This window comes from Sorex fumeus, unplaced genomic scaffold (assembly GCF_029834395.1).
Source record: "Sorex fumeus unplaced genomic scaffold, SorFum_2.1 ptg000063l, whole genome shotgun sequence".
Lineage (NCBI taxonomy): Eukaryota > Metazoa > Chordata > Mammalia > Eulipotyphla > Soricidae > Sorex > Sorex fumeus.
Window position 1 is genome coordinate 38,160,941 of NW_026606120.1, and position 18,355 is coordinate 38,179,295.

Genomic DNA, 18,355 nt, shown 5'->3' on the forward strand with positions numbered 1-18,355 from the left:
CTTTATACAAATGACTGTGTAAATTGAAAAATAAAAATCATGAGTTAGAGTCAGAAATATTTGGTATTAATTCCTACATTTACCACATATTAGCTACAAAATCTTGGGTGAATTATTTGTTTCTCTGATCTGTAAAAACCAAATAAAAATGACAATTCTTGTGGCTTTTGATTAGACAGCCTAGCAATTAGTGGTCACTAAATATATTTCAATTTCCTCCTTTCTTTACCTGGTCTCAATGACCTCTTCATAGTATTTCACATTTATGTAACTTTTTAAAATATTCTTTATTGAATTCTAGGGATTAACCTAAGTTCTCACATATGCAAAACAATTTTTCCATTACTGAGCTATCTAACCCCTCATATGAATGTAACTTTATAAGATGAGTCTCAGTGGGAAAACAAACTCCTTAATAAATAAATAATAAATATTAAAAATAAAATCTCCAGTTCAACTTGGGTAACACTTAGCAATGTTGGAGAATGAACTGGGAGACAAGGGTCAGTAATTTCCCCTTGAGTATCCAATCATGCTCTCACCCAAAATTGATAAGAAAACATTTATCAGCTAATATCCCTAATGAAATACTTAATAAAAGGCTTGAAAATGTTAAGAGCAAAAAGAATATTGAGAAGAAAGAAAAACTGAGGAGTACATATAAGAGGACTAAAGGAGCCTTGTGCATAGGATAGCAGTTAGAACTGCTGGGGCGGGATTTATGAAGTCAGGTAAAGCTCTCCTTGGACTACCGAGAAACTGTAATCTCAGACAAGTTCTTTTCTGAACCTCAGTTTCCCCATTTGAAAATATGTGCAATAAAATCTATGTCATATCTGATTGTAATGAATATTACATGAGTCTGAAAAGTAGCAGGTACCTAATTAAATAATAGACCACTTAACATACGTTAAGTGCTTACAATGAAGTAAAATTTAGGGTACATATATCACCTATATCACAGCAGATTTAATTTTATTATTGTTAATAATTTTTGACATCAAATAAAGAAGCAGAGAAGGAAAAAAAAGAGTAGAATCTAGGATCCACATAAGAATCATAAGGGATATTAGGGCCACTGAGTCTAACTGCAAAGTTTTAAGATGAGGCCATCAGGGGCAGGGACATAGTGATGTGTACAAGCCACACCATTCTCTGGCACCAGAATCTGCACAAGAACCCCAGACTTCTAACTCCGTATCCAGATGAGGGACATGCCACTGGAAGAGGTTCTTGGGGGGGGGTTAGTTGCCCCTTTAAGAGTGGTCGGTTCATAGAAACTGTCCACCCTTCCCTGAGTACCCCCACCGTTCGCAATGAAAAGAGAACACACATGCCTTTGCTTTCTGAGACAATTATTAAAAGTCAAGTGAGCCACAGACAAGCAGACAACCAAGCAGGAAAACCTGGATTAAAGTTAATCCTCTTGCTTTACAGACACTCATCAGAGCAGCTATGGTCTCACCGAAACCAAGCAGAGTCAGTTTCAGAGAGCTCGCCAGCCCTTCCTCTGCCTGGGGAATCTCAGTTTAGAAAACATTATCGCTTCGTGTTTTTCTCTGATAGGCGGTGCAATAATTTACATTCATTCCCACAAAGTGTCAGAAAAGCCTGTGAAGTAATAACAACCAGACTTCCCAGTGCATTTCAAATATCAAAAATCAACTTAATTAAGTAGGTTTAATTTTTTTTCCTGAGCAGCAATCAAACTTTAATTAATACTCCATTAAAACAAATTCCTAGGGGAACACAAGCATGCATGCACCTAATGAGTTCATCTGCCAAGGGTATTATTATAGAAGATGTTAAATGTGCCTCCTTACTGGCCACTTACTCAATTGCAGAGTGCCCCACATTAATCAGAAATGAAAAGCAATCACAGGTTTGCAACCCTTCTCCTCACCATGGGCCCCTGTGCCCTGCCAACAGTGTAACATAATCCTCCCCTCTTCTCTCCTGCTTCCACTTCATGAATGATTCAGGGCACAGAGGCGCACAGTGAGGAATCCCAGCTGGACTCCTCCTGCAAGCATGGCCCCGCAGTCTCCTTCCCTTCACTGGCCTCTTTCCCGCGCAGGCAAGGTAAGGACCGGCCAACTCACTTCAGCAGATCCCACTAAGCTTAAACTCTGTACTTAAACAGGATCAGACACAGAACACAGTTGCAAACAGGTTCACTGCCGATAGCACAGATGATGGAAACAGTTCTCTAGGATTGTTGATTTTTGACAAGAAGCAGCAAGCAAGAAAAATTGAGTGTGGGGTGGGAAGGGAATCTGCTCTTCCGCTTGCTCTGAAAGTGACTATTTCTAAATCAGAGATCCCCAGATTTCCCAACTGCATTCTGAATGCTCTAACAAACTTCCCAAACCACCTGCTTCGGCAGTCCTCTCTTCATCAGAAATGAGGAGGAAATTCTGGCTGAGCCCCAAGAAGAACGCTTTCGGGATCAAGCTGTTAACATCATAATACCAAAATGTTAGTAACCCCAGACCCTGGGTCCCTGATACTTTTTTTTTTCGGGGAGGGGAGGACATTTGACTAGGAGACCAGCTTGTCATCACAAGCAACGCCGGCCGTTGCAGCTGCTCACCTCTTTGGTGTGCGTGTGGAAGGAGACGGACATGTCCAGCAGAAGTTTCCGCTGCTCCACTCTGCGCACGAAGTCCTGGATGCGCACCTCCAGGTGTCGGGCTGCCTTGTAGATCTCCTCGGGGTCACATTCCCCGGTCTGCGCCAGCTGCTCTGCTGCCTCTAGGAGCTTGTCTGCATTGGTGTATGTGTTCTGCCGGCAACAACAGCGAGGGAAAGTCAACTGGCAGTCACGCACCACGCTTCGCGCCTTCCCCCAGCCCACACGGACGGCCCAGCGCAGGAGCGGCGGGCGTGGGCGCAGCGCCGCCAGCTCCCTGATCTGGCACGGGGGAGCTGTGCACAGAGCTTGGCGGCTGCCTCCCTGCGAGCCCGCAGCCTGGCTGACTGCTCCGCACACGCGGGTGCCGCCAAGGTGCCTCCTCCGGCTCTCAGACCTCTCAGAGCCAGGGCCTGGCTGGAAGGAAGCAAGGAGAGGGGAGAGGCGCTCCACGCGCCGGCCACCCCCTGGCCCCCACCTTCTGCAGACCCTGCATCTCAGGCCGCAGTGGCCAGAGCCAGAACTGCTTCCTCAGCCTCAGAGACTGACCGGGATTTTAGGTGAGAACACCAGGGAGGTGAACACGGGGCGACATGCTCCCCGTCGCCCCAAGTTCCCTCTGACTACTGGCGTTTATCTTTTGGAGCAGAGAGCGCTGTCGCCTTGGAAGGGAAGGGTCAACAGCCCAGTGAGCTGACAGAAGGAGCAGCCACAGCCGGCCGGCCGAGGAGTCACAGGCCACTCCCAGAGCGCCAGAGAAGCCTTAATATTTGCACTGGGGCCAAGGAGGAGTCTGGCGTCTGTGTGTCACACACATGACACTTGCACACACTTCCTCAACCCCTATCTCCACACACCATGGTATTCTCCAGGGCATTCTGAAAGGAAACCCATTTGTAATTATGATTCATAGAGAGTCTCTGCCTTAAATTCTCCTGTTCTATCTTGGTCTAAAGCCGTGACCCTGGTAGATGTTGGACCTCTTAATATTCCATATTATCCCTTTGAAGTGAACAAGCGGTTCCTCTGGATGTGAATGTGGCAGCAGTTGGCGTCAAACAGACATTAGGTGGAGCACTGAGTGGTCTGTGAACAATGACAGTGTGGTGTTGTGGTCTGCTGCTAAAGAAGTAACCTCTAACCTCCAGGGAGGGTTTTGTTTATTTTTGGCTGCACCGTCAGTATTCAGAGGTTACTCTGGTCTCTGGTTTCGGAGTCGCTCCAGGCATTGTTAAGGGGATTGAATCCTGGCCCCCTTCATGCAAAGCATGTGCTCAGCCCATGGACTTATCCTCCCACTGCTATTTTCCATAGACTTTTACTTTAATTCACCTGAAGTAAAATGTGACACTCCTAAATTCACATGTTGAAGTCAGGGCCCACAGTGCCTCAAAAATGACTATTTGGAATCAGAGTCATTGTAGATGTAATTATCAGAGATAAAGTTATAGTTGAGTAAGTTGAGCTCCCAACCACATATCACTAGTATCCTTACAAGAATGTCACATGAACCTTTAGATATATAAAGGTTCTGGACACACACACACACACACACACATATATATATATTTACATGCTTATTAACCCTATATATATATAAACAGCAAGTATTAGTGAGGGCTTGGAGAAAAAGGAACCTTCATTCACTGTTGGGGAAATAAATTGGTTCAGCCTCTATGGAAAATGATATGTAGATTTCTAAAAAAAAAAACAAACAAAGCACAACAGAACTACCATATAATCCAGGAATCCCCCTCTAGGTTTCAATATAAATAATGGGGAAAACATTTATTTGAAAAGTTCACTGCAGCACTATTTACAAGAGCCAGATCTGGAAACAACCTGCATGCCCAGTGACAGATGAGTGCATAAAGAAGTTGTGACAGAACAAAATAACAATCTATAAAATAAACTATAAGAAAAGATGAGTCTTGCCTTTTACTACAATGTCCTGCAATGATGATTGGTGGTTATATTTACAGGCCAAGTAATGTCAAAATTGCTACCAAACCCCCAGAAGTTGAGGACATGGGGAAGTTTCTTCTCCATGTCTCTTAGAAAGAACTAATCTTTACATGCTTATTAACCCTTTTATTTATTATTATTTTATTATTATTATTATTATTATTATTATTATTATGCTTTTTGGATCACACCTGGCAATGCACATTGGTTGCTCCTGGCTCCGCACTCAGGAGTTACTCCTGGTGGTGCTCAGGGGACCATATGGGATGCTGGGAATCGAACCTGGGTCAGCCGCACGCAAGACAAATGCCCGACCTGCTGTGCTATCACTCCAGTTCCAACCCTTTTAATCTTCACAATAATGTAATACAGTCATCAGCCTCACTTTTCAGAGGAAAAACTGAGACACAGGAACTTCTGGTCAAGACCACATATACTCTAAGTGGCAAAACCAAGTTTATAAACACTATCATCTGTTTTAGAGTACAAGCTCCAAATCATATAAGCAGCGTTAGGTGAAGAGGAGGCATCCAGACCATGATAAGGTGTTTTACTCCTAGGTTGTGGGAAGCTACTGAAGTTTGTTTATTTGCTTGTGTTGTTTTAGGGACATCCCAGGTGAGTGCTGAGAGAGCTAATTCCTGACTCTACACTGAGGGATCACTCCTGGCAGGGATTGAGGGGAAATATGGGGTACCGAGGATTGATCCCAGTCAGCTGGGTGCAAGTTATATCTTCACCACAGCAGAGAGAGGTGACTGCTGCACAGTGCAGATACATCCTGCTGCTATATGGGGAAGGCAGAAGCCTGAGAGGATGCGCAGGGTGTAAGGGAGAAGGGCAGCTTCCCTGGAGAGGATTCTCTGCTTTGTGCCACAGACCACATCGAGACCACACACTAGCCACTATCCTGTGCCAATAACAATGTAATCCTTATGGCAGGCACTAGGGCTCACTGCCTTTTGGTTCCCCAGACCAGATGTAATGGCTGGCACCTACCACGCACATATTTAATGTCTGTGAACAAGACACAGAGATGCGAACAAGCTTACTTGAGTGCACTTAACTAAAATCAGAAAGTGGCAAAACTAGATGTTAGATTTTATAGAGAGAAAGGGACAGGTAGGGGTAGTAGGATCAGAGCTAAAAGATGGGCCCCCTTCTCTAACCACCTCCTACCCAACACTAACAGAAAGTTTTTCTAACATTCAGATCTAGGCTAGCCTCTCTTGTTAACCCATTCAGTGGCTCCCCACTGTCTGGCATACTGCACCCTAGTATCCACCAAAGCATACAAGAACCTTCATCTGCTACCCATGATCTACCTTCAGATTCAACTCACATCATGACTCCTCCATGAACAGCCCATCCATGAAATCAATTGTTTATACTTCAGAAACTCACTGCTATGCACTCATAAGAAAATAAAAAAAATGTGACATTTGTGGAAAATTAGATGGAACTGAAGGGAATTTTGTTCAGTAAAATAAGCCAGAGGGAGGGCAAATACCAGATGATCTGTGGTATATAGAGAAACAGGTCAAAGGTATGGACAATAACAAACTCTGGGCGCTGGATTATAGACCTTAGAATAACAGGTCAGAGTAGAGGTGGGTGAGGGACCAATGAGGTTGGACTGGAAGAAACATAAGGGCATTGGTGGAGGGTTCTGGGAACTTTGGTGCTGGCAAGGTAAGGTAAGTATATGCACCATAGTCATAACTGTCAATAAACAAACAATGGGGGAAGAGGTGGAAAAAAGAAACTCTAGAAGTGACAGGACAGTGCATGTTGGTGGGGTGCAGTGACTTTGGACATCAATGTTATAAACTTAAACGATTTGTAACCATATACCTAAATTAAAATAATTTTAATAATCTGACTGTACAGAGAGTCCTGCTTTTGTGTTTTGACCACGGAGTCTCCCCTGACTCCCACCCTGTCCCCCTTCTCTATTTTCTTCTAGAATAATTATTACTGTTTAAGATCCAGTGCAGGTACCACTTCCTCCAGGAAGCCCATCCACCTATCCATGTTACTCCCAAGTCAGGTTTAGTTGAACACTGAGCAACCGGAATGCCTTGTGCTAGCCCCCTCCATCTTGCCTGCCATATTCTAATTGCAAAGGTGTGACTTTCTCATCTGTTTAGGAGAAGATAATGTCTGTTACTTATTTCTCTTAGATCCTGGCACCAAGATAGTGCTCTATTAATAAAGAATACATGAATCCTCATCAGTCTTAATCATCAAACCTTCACCCTCATCAACTAATTTGTACAAGACTTTACATGGCAAAATTCATGCTTAATGTTCAAACTAGTTTAGTTTATTCTACTCTCCTGGAACAGTCTTAAAATAGAAATATACCTAGAGATTAGTATCAAAAGTATTAACCAAGCGACACGTGAATGCCTGTCATTGCCTCAAATTGGGATAAGGAACACTACAAGCTTTTGCCCATATAAGAAAATTAATACCAATTTCTGTCCTAGAGTCACAGTCTGAGCTCATTCAAAAAACCGTTTATGGTTTTTAGGTGTTTTATAGGTTGCCAACTCTTGTTTCAGACTTAATCCCTTGTTAATATTTTCTAACTGATCTGAAAAATGGGTTATCAATAATAATAATTACCACTGGCAGACATCTCATTAAGCAAGGCCAGAGGTAGCCGCTGAGTCTGAGGTCTGGATCATACATATGGCTGCAGTTCCTTTTCTTCCGGCTCTATGCTAGCCCTCCAGTCTAGAAAGCAAAATAATCTCGACAATTTAGCCCTGCATTTACATCAATTCTGTCTGTTGCAGTCTGGACAGTTACTTTAGTTTTTCCCTCAGAGGAGAAACAACCAGTTTAGGGTAACTAACTTATTCTCTAAAATTATATAAATCTCAGGATAGGAGTGATAGTATAGCAGGTAGGTCATTTTCCTTGCATACAATCAACCTGAGTCTGATCCCTCATACCCTATATGAGCCCCTGAACCTGCCAGGAGTGATTACTGAGTGCAGAGTCAAGAATAAGCCCTGGGCTTCAAGAGGAGTGACCCAAACCCCACAAATACATAAAATTACATAAATCTCTACAGTAAGGATATATTTCAGATTCCCAATGTTAAAGAAGAGGGATGAGTGTTTTAAAAGTAAGGGGGTAAAAGGGTCAGACAAATTAGTACTGTAGGGGGCTCTTGCCTTGTCCATGGCCAACCCAGATTTGCTCCCTGGACCACCCGCGCACCTCCTTAAGCAAGGAGCCAGGATTTAGTTTTGAGTACTGTCAAGTGTGCTCCCAGAAAAAAAGTGATTTTAAAAAGTAAGGGGGTGGCAGAAATGGTGAATAACAACGCTTTAATGTCAAGAGTTAACTGGCAGCCTTGGTGAGTTAGCACCCTTGCATTTCTGAGCCGGAGAAGAGGAAGGATGAGGCCCTTAAGCCATGCTAAATATTCAAAAGAAGCACTGTGTGCTGGAAAACATGACCAGAAGGGTGCCAGAGAGGACTCCCTTTCCTGAGAAATTTCTGAGATGGTATGGCTACAAAAAGTGAGTAGTGAGAGAAAAGGAATAAATGAAGCTTAAGAATATTTATAGGCGGAACCAAAGAGATAATATAGCAGATAAGGTGCTTGCCTTGCAAATGGCTGACCTGGGTTCAAGCACCCTGTATGGCACCCTGAGCTGAGCCAAGAGCAATCCCTAGGCACCACAGGAAGTATCCTTCCTCTGATGTGTGAGAGAAAGAGACAGAAAGAGAGAGAGAGGGAGAGAGAGAGGGAGAGAGAGAGAGAGAGAGATTTTTTACAGGAGTACAGAAATGTCCAGCAACAAGGTAAAATACATAATGTCTAATATCTCATCAAAATCACTAAATACAAAGAAAGAGAAAATATTAATCTATGGTAGAAAGAAAAATTAATCAACACTGACTCTGAATTGACAGATACTAAAGTTAAGAGAGAAGAGGATTTAAAAATATCTGGGGCTGAAGCCATGGCCTTGCATGCGGCCACCCTGTGTTCAACCCCTGAGCCTGCCAAGAGTGATCCTGGAGAGCCAAGTCAGGAGTAAGCCCTGAGAATCATCAGGTATGCCCCCCAAACCCTACACCACACACACAAACACACACACTCACACATTTGGGTGTGGTGGTCATAGTCTTAGGCATAGCACTTTTCTGGTAGGGGGATCACACACCACACATTTTAGTTGCTTTCGTTGTGGTGTCTGCAGACTTGCTTGCCAAGGATTACACTGTCAGGGATGTCTGAGTCAGTACCCAATTTATGATGTTCAAACCTAATTTAGGAAAGGGAGGTTTGACTCCTGTGATTGGAGGTAAAATTTCGGTCCCTGTTTTTTGCTCATTATCACTATCAAGGGAAACCTGACTCCTGGTCCTGCTTTTACCAAATCTGTGCCTTTAGTCCACTTGAGCTGTCTGAGATCTGTATCACCTTGCCATGTATAACTGCCCGTTCTCCTCCTCAGCTGCAAGTGCAGATCATTCCCCAGCCCAGAGATGAGCCCTATATAAATATAATCCGGCTCTCAGGCTGGGTGCTCCGTCTTCAGACATGATGCCACTGAGATGGCACAATACTGAATTTACTGGGCTTTTTCTTGTTCCTCCAAGTATGGGTCTTTGGCTCTCTCCCTTAATGGGAATTCTGCAACACACACCTGTTTGTGGTGCTAGCGTGGTATTAGCTGTGGTGGTTGTTGGGGGTGGCACACCTGGTTGTGGTGTTGGGGACCCAAGCATCAGAGTCACTGGCACACACTCAGGGATGTGGGTGGTGCTGAAGATCAAAGAGAGTCTCACACTTGCAAGGAGGAGCATTTTAAATCATATATCATAAAATTATGAGAAAAAACTATAGCAAGGAGTATAAAAATGGAACCAAGCCCAATAAAAGTAGAAATCTTTCATTCATTTTAATGGTGGTAACACAGGTACATAAGGCTGTAACATTATACACTTTAGGGGCACAATGCCAATGCTCCATGTCCCCGTCCAAGGGCCTTAATACCGAATCTCGACCACAGTCCACTGAATGTCTTTCATCCTTCCAACCCCCTTCCTCTTGGTACCCTCAGTTCTGCAATCTGAGTCGAAAGTTCTGTTTTTAACTGAAACATCATCTCTAGCCTTAGCATTGTTTCTTTATATTTCACGTAAGAGCGAGACCACCCAGTATCTGTCCTTCTCCCTCTGACTTATATTTTCTTACCATGATCCCCTCCAGTTCTATGTTTTAGAAAAGTCAAGTTTTGTCTTGTTGCATAATGAGAAAATGGAAAACCATGTCTCAGGGAAATTTCCAGGCTCTTTTCAATGAAACATGCCTCTCAAAAACTCAGTATCACAGTCCCAGCTTCTCTGTTTCTTATTTTTTCATTACTTTCACTCTGATGTCCTTAATTTATAAATTATGAAATTGCAATCATTCATCTGCATCTACTTTTATTTTTCTGGCAACACTTTCCAATGTATGCATGTTGATTTCCACACAGAACTGCACCCTCCTGGAAAAGTCCATCTTAGTCATATTATCTGTTGCAAACAACTCCTTACTGTATCTAGTAGGCATAGTGCATGGTGCCTGCTTTCTTTCTTTTTTTTATTGAGTCACTGTGAGATACAGTTACAAGCTTTCATGTTTGAGTTTCAATCATAAAATGATGAAACACCGATCCCGCCACCAGTGCACATTCTCCACCACCAAATGTCCCTAGTATACCCCCCTTTCCAACCCTCCCCCTAGACAATTTACCCCATATTTCTCTCTCTACTTTTGGGTGCCTGCTTTTAGTAGGCACTCAACCCAAAAACCTGCAGCCCAGCATCTTGTCAGCAGGAAGGCCCAGAACAGTAGAGTGACCTTAACTTCTAATATAAGTAACTCCCAGCTTCATAATGAACTGTGATTCCCAATTCCTCTGTAAGCCTCTTATCTGTACTATATGCACTTTCATGCAAATAGGAGTTCTATTCCAGAGTCAGAATAAAGAAACTCAGTTGAGCACATGACATGTTTAAAATATAGGACTGTTATTCCACATAGTGTACAACAACCAAAATATATTACTGGGTGGTCTAGGAAAAGCTTTGGGGCTTCCATCCTGCAGCACCATGCATTTCTCCTTCAGGCATTTGCTCTTGAAGGGGAGCGGGGCAGGGGGGGGGGGGGATGCATTCTGATAATGGGAATGGAGTCCTTGGTAGAAATCATTAGAAAGTGAACTTGTGGGTACAAGTGCCATATTATATCTGCTGGAAGAATATCTTTCTAGGGTTCCAGAAACTATCATTACCTCTATTAGGGGAATTTTTATATTCCAACAAGATGGGTCTAATGAATAGCCTAATCAGATGCTTTCAAATTGGACACTATCTGTACAAACCTTCAGTCTACTAATTGGGACTGAAACCAAAAATAACTACTGCAGATGTCAATACCTACCAACACAAGTAGTTCGGGTGCTGAGAGTATCTCTAGGAGCCAACTGCTAGCTTTATCACATTTTCAAATGCAGTCAGCATCCTGTCCCATTCCCATCCACATTTCTTCTTTATGGAAAGCACTTCCCTCTCCATACATAAAATGTTTCCACACCTTTCCTATTAACCACACATGGTATATTTTCAGAACTTCCATTTCAAAAGGAGAGTTTCATTTTCCTACAGCATAACGTTTATGTATTTAAAATGTACGAGGCCTAGACATTCTGAGAAAAGAATAGCAGTTGTTCATGGATAGGTTGTTCTTTTCTGATTACTTTTCTTCCCTTTTAATCTGCACTAAGCCTCTTCATTTATAAGTGATGTCTTTTTTTTAGTTTTTATTAGTGAAACACCATGAGGTACAGTTGTAGATTTACAAATTTTTGTGCTTGGGTTTCAATTATACAATGGTCAAATACCCATCCCTCCACCAGTGCCCATTTTCCACCACCATGGATCCCAGTATCCCTCCCACCCCCCCACTCCCCCATCCCACCTTGCCTCTGTGACAGGGCATTCCCTTTTGTTCTCTCTCTCCTTTTGGGTGTTGTGGTTTGCAAAAGAGGCATTGAGTGGCAATCATGTTCGGTCTATAGTCTACTTTCAGCATGCTTCTCCCATCCTGGGAGGATCCTCCTAACACCCTTTATTTGGTGATCCCTTCTCTACTAAGCTGCCTTTCCCCCTAGCATGTGTGGCTGGCCTCCAAGCCATGAAGTAAACCTCCTGGTACTAATCTCGGCTATTCTTGGGTGTTAGTCTCCTATTTTGTTACTTTATGTTCCTCAGATGAATGCAATCTTTCTATGTCTATCCCTCTCTTTCTGACTCATTTCGCTTAGCATGATACTTTCCATGTAGTACCATATAAGTGATGTCTTAAAGGAATCTCAATACAATTCCTCCCAGATGTAGATTGGAAGTTAAATATCTAACTACTCTCAAGCAAAAGAGCAAAAGAAATAAGGTTAAGTGTTAACCTATTGCTTATTTAACAAGAAAAACAAAAATATCTTGTTTCTGAATCAAAAAGAAGGGTCATTCTTACAAGGTATAGGGAATACACTGGCCCCAGCCAATGAGAAGGATTCCAGAGGAAATATCCATCTCAGGGGAATGGGACAAAAATCTAAGAATGTTCTCCTTCACCCACTCCACCTATAAATCTCCAGGCCATGGAGCATAGAAGGCAGAGAAAGGACCGTAAGTCAAGCCTGGAAGATTCAGGGTTGGTACTAAGAGTGAACACAAAGAAGATGGTTTTATACACAAAGCACAGACTTAGCAGCACAGAAAACATGAAATCTAAACTACAAGCACAGAACTTTGAAATGTGCCTATCAAAGGTGGCAGATGGGCGGGCGGGGGTGGGCTGCAAGGAAGCATGAGAACACTGGTAGAGGGAAGCTGACATTGGTGGTGGGGTTGGTGGGACAGGAATATTGTATGCCTAAGATTCATCTAGCCATAGATTTGTATATCACAACTCCTTAAATCAAAGTAAAAAATTTAAAAATACACTGAAAAGGGAAAAAATCAAAAGATGGTTTTAGGCCAGATGAGGACTAGAGGCCAAGACTGGCCCAAAGAAGCAGGGGTAGAGCCGAAGCAGAAGCCACTGAGAGCTAAGAAATGAGATCCAAACCAGACGAGAGTCATGCAGACAAAATGAGGTGGAGACTGCAGCGGTAAGCATTTCACCCGCTTCCCATGGAGCAGGCCCAGGTGCAGATGCTCAGCAGCCGTCCTGATACTCTGAAGCAATCCGCCAATCCCCAGCTTGATGACACAGTCTCCATTCTAGATCCCCTCTCCACCCCCTCCTTTCCTTCATGCTATTCAAATCTGCAGAATAGTTAAGGGGAACTTGTAACCGCATCAGAAAAAATGGATTAAGTTTTTTTTTTGGGGGGGGGGGACTAGAGCAATAGTACAGCAGCTAGGGTGACTGCCTTGCATGCAGCCAACCCAAGTTCAATCTCTGGCACCTCATATGTTTCCTTAAGCCCAGTCAGGAATAATCCCTGAACATCTCTGAGTTTGATTAAAAAAAAATTATTTTTTAATTTAATTTTTTTTTTTTTGCTTTTTGGGTCACACCCGGCCAATGCACAGGGGTTACCCCTGGCTCTGCACTCAGGAATTACTCCTGGTGGTGCTCAGGGGACCATATGGGATGCTGGGAATCAAACTCGGGTCAGCCGCGTGCAAGGCAGATGCCCTACTCGCTGTGCTATCGCTCCAGCCCCCACCAACAATTTTTTGAGCTAAGAAGGTAGACCTAAGTGTTCTGACATGGGTACGTGATTGCCGAGTCAGTCTGGTCCTATAATTCTTCCTTCTCACGTGGAATGCTGACACTCAAAGAAACAAGCATTTGGTGAGACAGCATTCCCATGGAACAAAAACGGTCCACCTGCTGCAGGGCCTGGCTACTCCCGAGATGGTGGGGAAATGTACCCAGAGCTATGTTCTCTTGTAAAAAATTTAACTTTGCAGTATTGCTGTTTTTCCTGTTTTCCATATTCTATGTTTGGCTGTCAGTGGGAGGCAGTGGGTGTGAGAGGGAGAAGGCAGGCTTTTGGAAAGGAAAGAGAGCTGGCTTGAAAATACTGCAGAGAACCTTCGTCTGGGGGACTGCTTTTTTCTTCTGACTTCCACTGCTGTGGGGGAGACTGAAAGAAAGGCTGTGGCACCTGGGGAATGGGGATTATTTGATGAAGTGATGAAGAAGGGTTATTTGATGAAGGGGCTTATCCACACGTGGGTTTTAACCAAGTCTACCTGTACTGCTCAAGTCTTTACCCTCTGGTTTGCAGAGAGCCCTGAGCAGTCATGTTTGCATAAATGCACAGGGAGCCTGCAGCCTTTGACCTAAAGGCAGAGATCGACAGCCTTCTTTACTAATTCCCCACCAATGCTGACCTTGAGTCCCTCCTATCTGCCTTGTTCTTACTTTTGCTAACCTCCCCTAAGCTTAAACGCAAAGTTTATTAAACAAGATTTTTTGATAGCATCATTAATATTTTGGACTGGTTAAATTTTTTGTTTTGGGGGAACTGTTATGAATTAAGTTTCTGTTTTGTTTTGATTTTAGGCCACACCCAGCTATGTTCAGGCTTTACCCCTGGTGCTGTGCTGAGGAATCACTCCTGGTGGTGCTCAGGGATATGTGATAACGGGATCAAATCCAGGCCAACCATGTGCAAGGCAAGTGCCTTATCTGCTACACTATATCTCTGACCCCTGAGTTGAGTTCTTTTTTTTTCGTTTTAATAAATTTTTAAAATTTCATTAAAGAACCGTGATTTACAAAGTTATTGATATAATATTTCAACACCAATCCCACCACCAGTGTCAATTTTCCTCCACCTGTGTTCCCATATTCCCTCCCCACTTCAACCCCCCCCCCCCATCCCCTGTCAACTTAACAGGCACATTACAAAGTTTGAGTGGTTGCAGCTTAGATCTCCTTTTCAGTTATGCCGAGTCTGAATTTTGGATAGATGGTGATTCCCCTCACTTGTATCACAACTACCTGCTCACCACCACTTCCTGTTCTCTTCTTCTTCCCCCCTTGATTCTTTCCTTCTCTTTACTCCTCTCTAATCTCTGGGATCAGGGGTGATCTAGGAATCCCTCTACTACATTCCTGCAACCAGTATTCTATGTACACAGATGGGTGAAATCATCCTGTGTGTTTGTCTTTCTTCTCTGGCTTACTTTATATTGGGTAGGCAGAGAGAAGGACACTTTGAACCCTGCATATGCAGTTCTGCCACCCTGAGGACTTCTCATCTCCAGAATTCCTAGAAAACACTAGAAAGACTACCCGACTTTGGTGCGAGCCAACCACTCCCTGCCCCAGATCTCCTTTACTTTAATATAAACCCACCCTAAAACACAGGCTGTCCGGGTCTTCATTAGCTTCTCTAAAGGCTTATGAGATCTGCCCTGGAGTGCACTCTTTCCAATAAACCCCATCTCAACCTGATTCTCTTTTTTTAAAAAAAATTTTTTTATTGAATCACTGTGAGATACAGTTACAAAGCTTTCATGTTTGAGTTTCAGTCATACAATGATCAAACACCCATCCCTGCACATTCTCCACCACCAGTGTCCTCAGTATACCCTCCCCCTTTTCCAACCATGTCCCTGCCTCTATGGCAGACAATCATCCCACACTATCTCTCTACTTTTAGACATTATGATTTGCAATATAGATATTGAGAGGCTATCATGTTTGGTTCTTGCAGCACACATCTCCCATCCCAAATAATTTTTCCAACCAAGATATATAAAATATATCATCATTGACTTAGTGATCCCTTCTCCCTTCAAGCTGCCATCTCCCTAGGTCATGAGTCAGGCTTCCAATGATGGAGCAATATTCCTGGCCCTTGTCCTTAGGTGTCAGTCTCATGTTATTTATATTCCTCAAATGAGTGCAGTCATTCTATGTCTGTCCCTTTCTTTCTGACTCATTTCACTTAGCATGATATTCTCCATGACCATCAACTTATAAGCAAATTTCATGACTTCATCTTTCCTAACAGCTCCATAGTATTCCATTGTGTAGATTCGCGTCTAGGACTCAGTTTCTTCCTTTGTACACCCTGTCTCCAGACCTTTCTCTTTACTCATCATGAGATCATACAGTTCCAACCAGGTTGCAGAAAAATACATAATTTCATTGTTCCTTGCAGCTGCACAGTATTGTACCTTTTTAAACTATTCACCTGTCATTGGATACCAAGGTTGATAGAGTATGTTAGTTATTGTACTGAGGGCAGCCATGAATATTGGTGTGCATATGTCCCTTTGAAAGAGTGTTTTTATGTCCTGAGGGTAGATGTCCAAAGTCAAATTGTTGGGTCATATGCAGTTTAATCTTAAGTTTACCGAGAACTCTCCATACTGTTTTCCACAGGGATTGTACCAGACAATTTTCCCAACAAAAGTAGATGAGAGTTCCTTTTTCACCCCATCCCTGCCAACAGATTGTTCTTAAAAATAAAGGTAAAGTAAAGGCCCTCCCATTGATCATTGATTTGCTCGAGCGGGCCCAGTAACGTCTCCATTGGAGACTTTGTTGTTACTGTGTTTGGTATATCAAATACGTCACGGGGAGCTTGCCAGGCTCTGCCGTGCAGGCGAGATACTCTTGGTAGCTTGCCGGGCTCTCCGAGAGGGGTGGAGGAATCGAACTCGGTCAGCCATGTTGGCTGCGTGCAAGGCAAACGCCCTACCGCTGACAGATTGTTCTTACTTCTTTTGATATGAACCATTTTCACTAGTGTGAGGCGGTGTCTCATTGTCATTTTGATTTTGATTTCTCTGATGATTAGTGATGCTGAGCATTTTTTCATGTGCATACTGCCCATTCATCTGTCTTCCTCTGAGAAGTGTCTATTAATTTCTTCTACCTATTTGTTGATAGGGTTTTTGTATTTTTTTGTTGATCTCTCTTATTTTATATATCTTGGATACTAAACCTTTATCTTATGTTTTGAATGCAAATATTTTTCCCATTCAGTTATCTGTCTTTTAGTTTTAGCTAGTGTTTCTTTTGCCATGCAGAAACACTTTAATTTCATGTAGCCCTATTTGTTCATTTTTGATTTTGTTGCCGTTGCCATGTCATCAGATACCTAAAGATGCCTTTGAGGTCCAAATCTTGAAGTGTTTTGCCTATATTTTCCTCAATATGCTTTATAGTTTCTGATGGGATCTCAAAGTCTTTAATCTACTTTGAAATGACTTCTGTGTGAGGTGTAAGATATGGATCTAGCTTTAATTTCTTACACATTGTTATCCAATTTTCCATGCACCATTTGTTGAAGAGGCTATCTTTACTCCATTTCAGATTCTCAGCTCCCTTACCAAAAATTAACTGTCCACATATATGAGGTTTTGTCACTGGACATTCTACTCTGATCTACTGATAAGAGGGTTTAATCTTTATTCCAGTACCATGCAATTTTAATCACAACATCTTTATTATACAGTTCCAAATTTGGTAATGAATTACCTCCCAATTTCTTATTTCTCAGTATGGCTTTGCTATTGGTGTTTTTTTCTGATTCTATATAAACTTTATTATTGACTTTCTGAGTTGAGTTTCATTCCTTCAGAATAGATATTTGAAAGTTCAACCTTCAGTATCTGAAAATGTGATTTCCTTTGGAAATAGTGTCACTGTGAAAATAATTAGTTAAGATGAAGTCATGCTGAAATTGGCAGTGGTGGGGTCGGGTTAGGGAGGAGTGGGGGTGCTATAATCAGTACAACTTGTTGACCTTATAAAAATGTAGCCATGTTCAGACACAGGTAAAGTACCAAGTGGCACAAAGGTCAACCCAAGGAAAGCCAAAGTCTGCCAGGAAACCACCAGAACACAGAAAAGACATCTGGAACACTCTTTGCACTGCAGCTCTCCATTACAACTAAACTTTCTGAGAACCTGGTCTTGAACTTCCAGCTTCTGTAAGTGTGGAACAATACATATTTGTTGTTTTAAGTTATGGGGTTTGTAGAACTTTGTTAAGTAGCTGTAAGAAACTCATTCCTGTGCTTCTGTGTATAATAAGATGTTAACAGCATTTCTGGTGACTATCAAAAAGATGCTAATAATGACCCCATAACAATTATTTTGTACTAACAAAAAATGCACCCCCCCCAGGACTCACTTTGTCAAATGAAAAGCCACCTTCCACCTGTAAAGGTAAGAAACTTGAATAAGCGCACAGACCTGTATATTGAGTTTGGATTCACACTTTACCTAAAGCAGGCCTTTCTTCACATTCACTGTGATGAATGAAAATTTATAATAAATATCAATAATTTACATATTATTGGGTGCTAGATAGTAGAGATGATTTTTATTTTCTATTATTCCCTATTTTACAAATATTCTGTGGTTCTATGTATTAAGTTTGTAATCAGAAAAAGGGGCAAAAATCATTTAAAGTATAAATATTATAAGCAGGGTATGTTTATAGTATGCTTATAATGCTTAAATTTTTACAAAAATAAAAGAAGTTTTTATATTTATGCATGTTTGCCTTGCGTGCAGCCAGCCCGGCTGAGCCGGGTTCAATTCCTCCACCACTCTCGAAGAGCCCGGCAAGCTACCGAGAGTATCTTGCTTGCACGGCAAAGCCTTGCAAGCTACCCGTGACATACTCAATATGCCAAATACAGTAACAACAAGTCTCACGATGGAGACGTCACTGGGCCCGCTCGAGTAAATCGATG

General features: G+C 42.5%; 1 protein-coding gene across 22 annotated transcripts in view; it reads right to left on the bottom strand.

Annotated features, from left to right (window-relative positions):
• KALRN (kalirin RhoGEF kinase) overlaps nt 1-18,355 on the bottom strand; it is a 792,058-nt gene that overhangs the window by 343,361 nt on the left and 430,342 nt on the right. For all 22 annotated transcript variants that reach the window (XM_056127408.1, XM_056127415.1, XM_056127407.1 and 19 more), the window contains exon 11: nt 2,594-2,785. In XM_056127408.1, the coding sequence (XP_055983383.1) occupies nt 2,594-2,785 (192 nt within the window). The remainder of the gene's footprint in view (nt 1-2,593; nt 2,786-18,355) is intronic.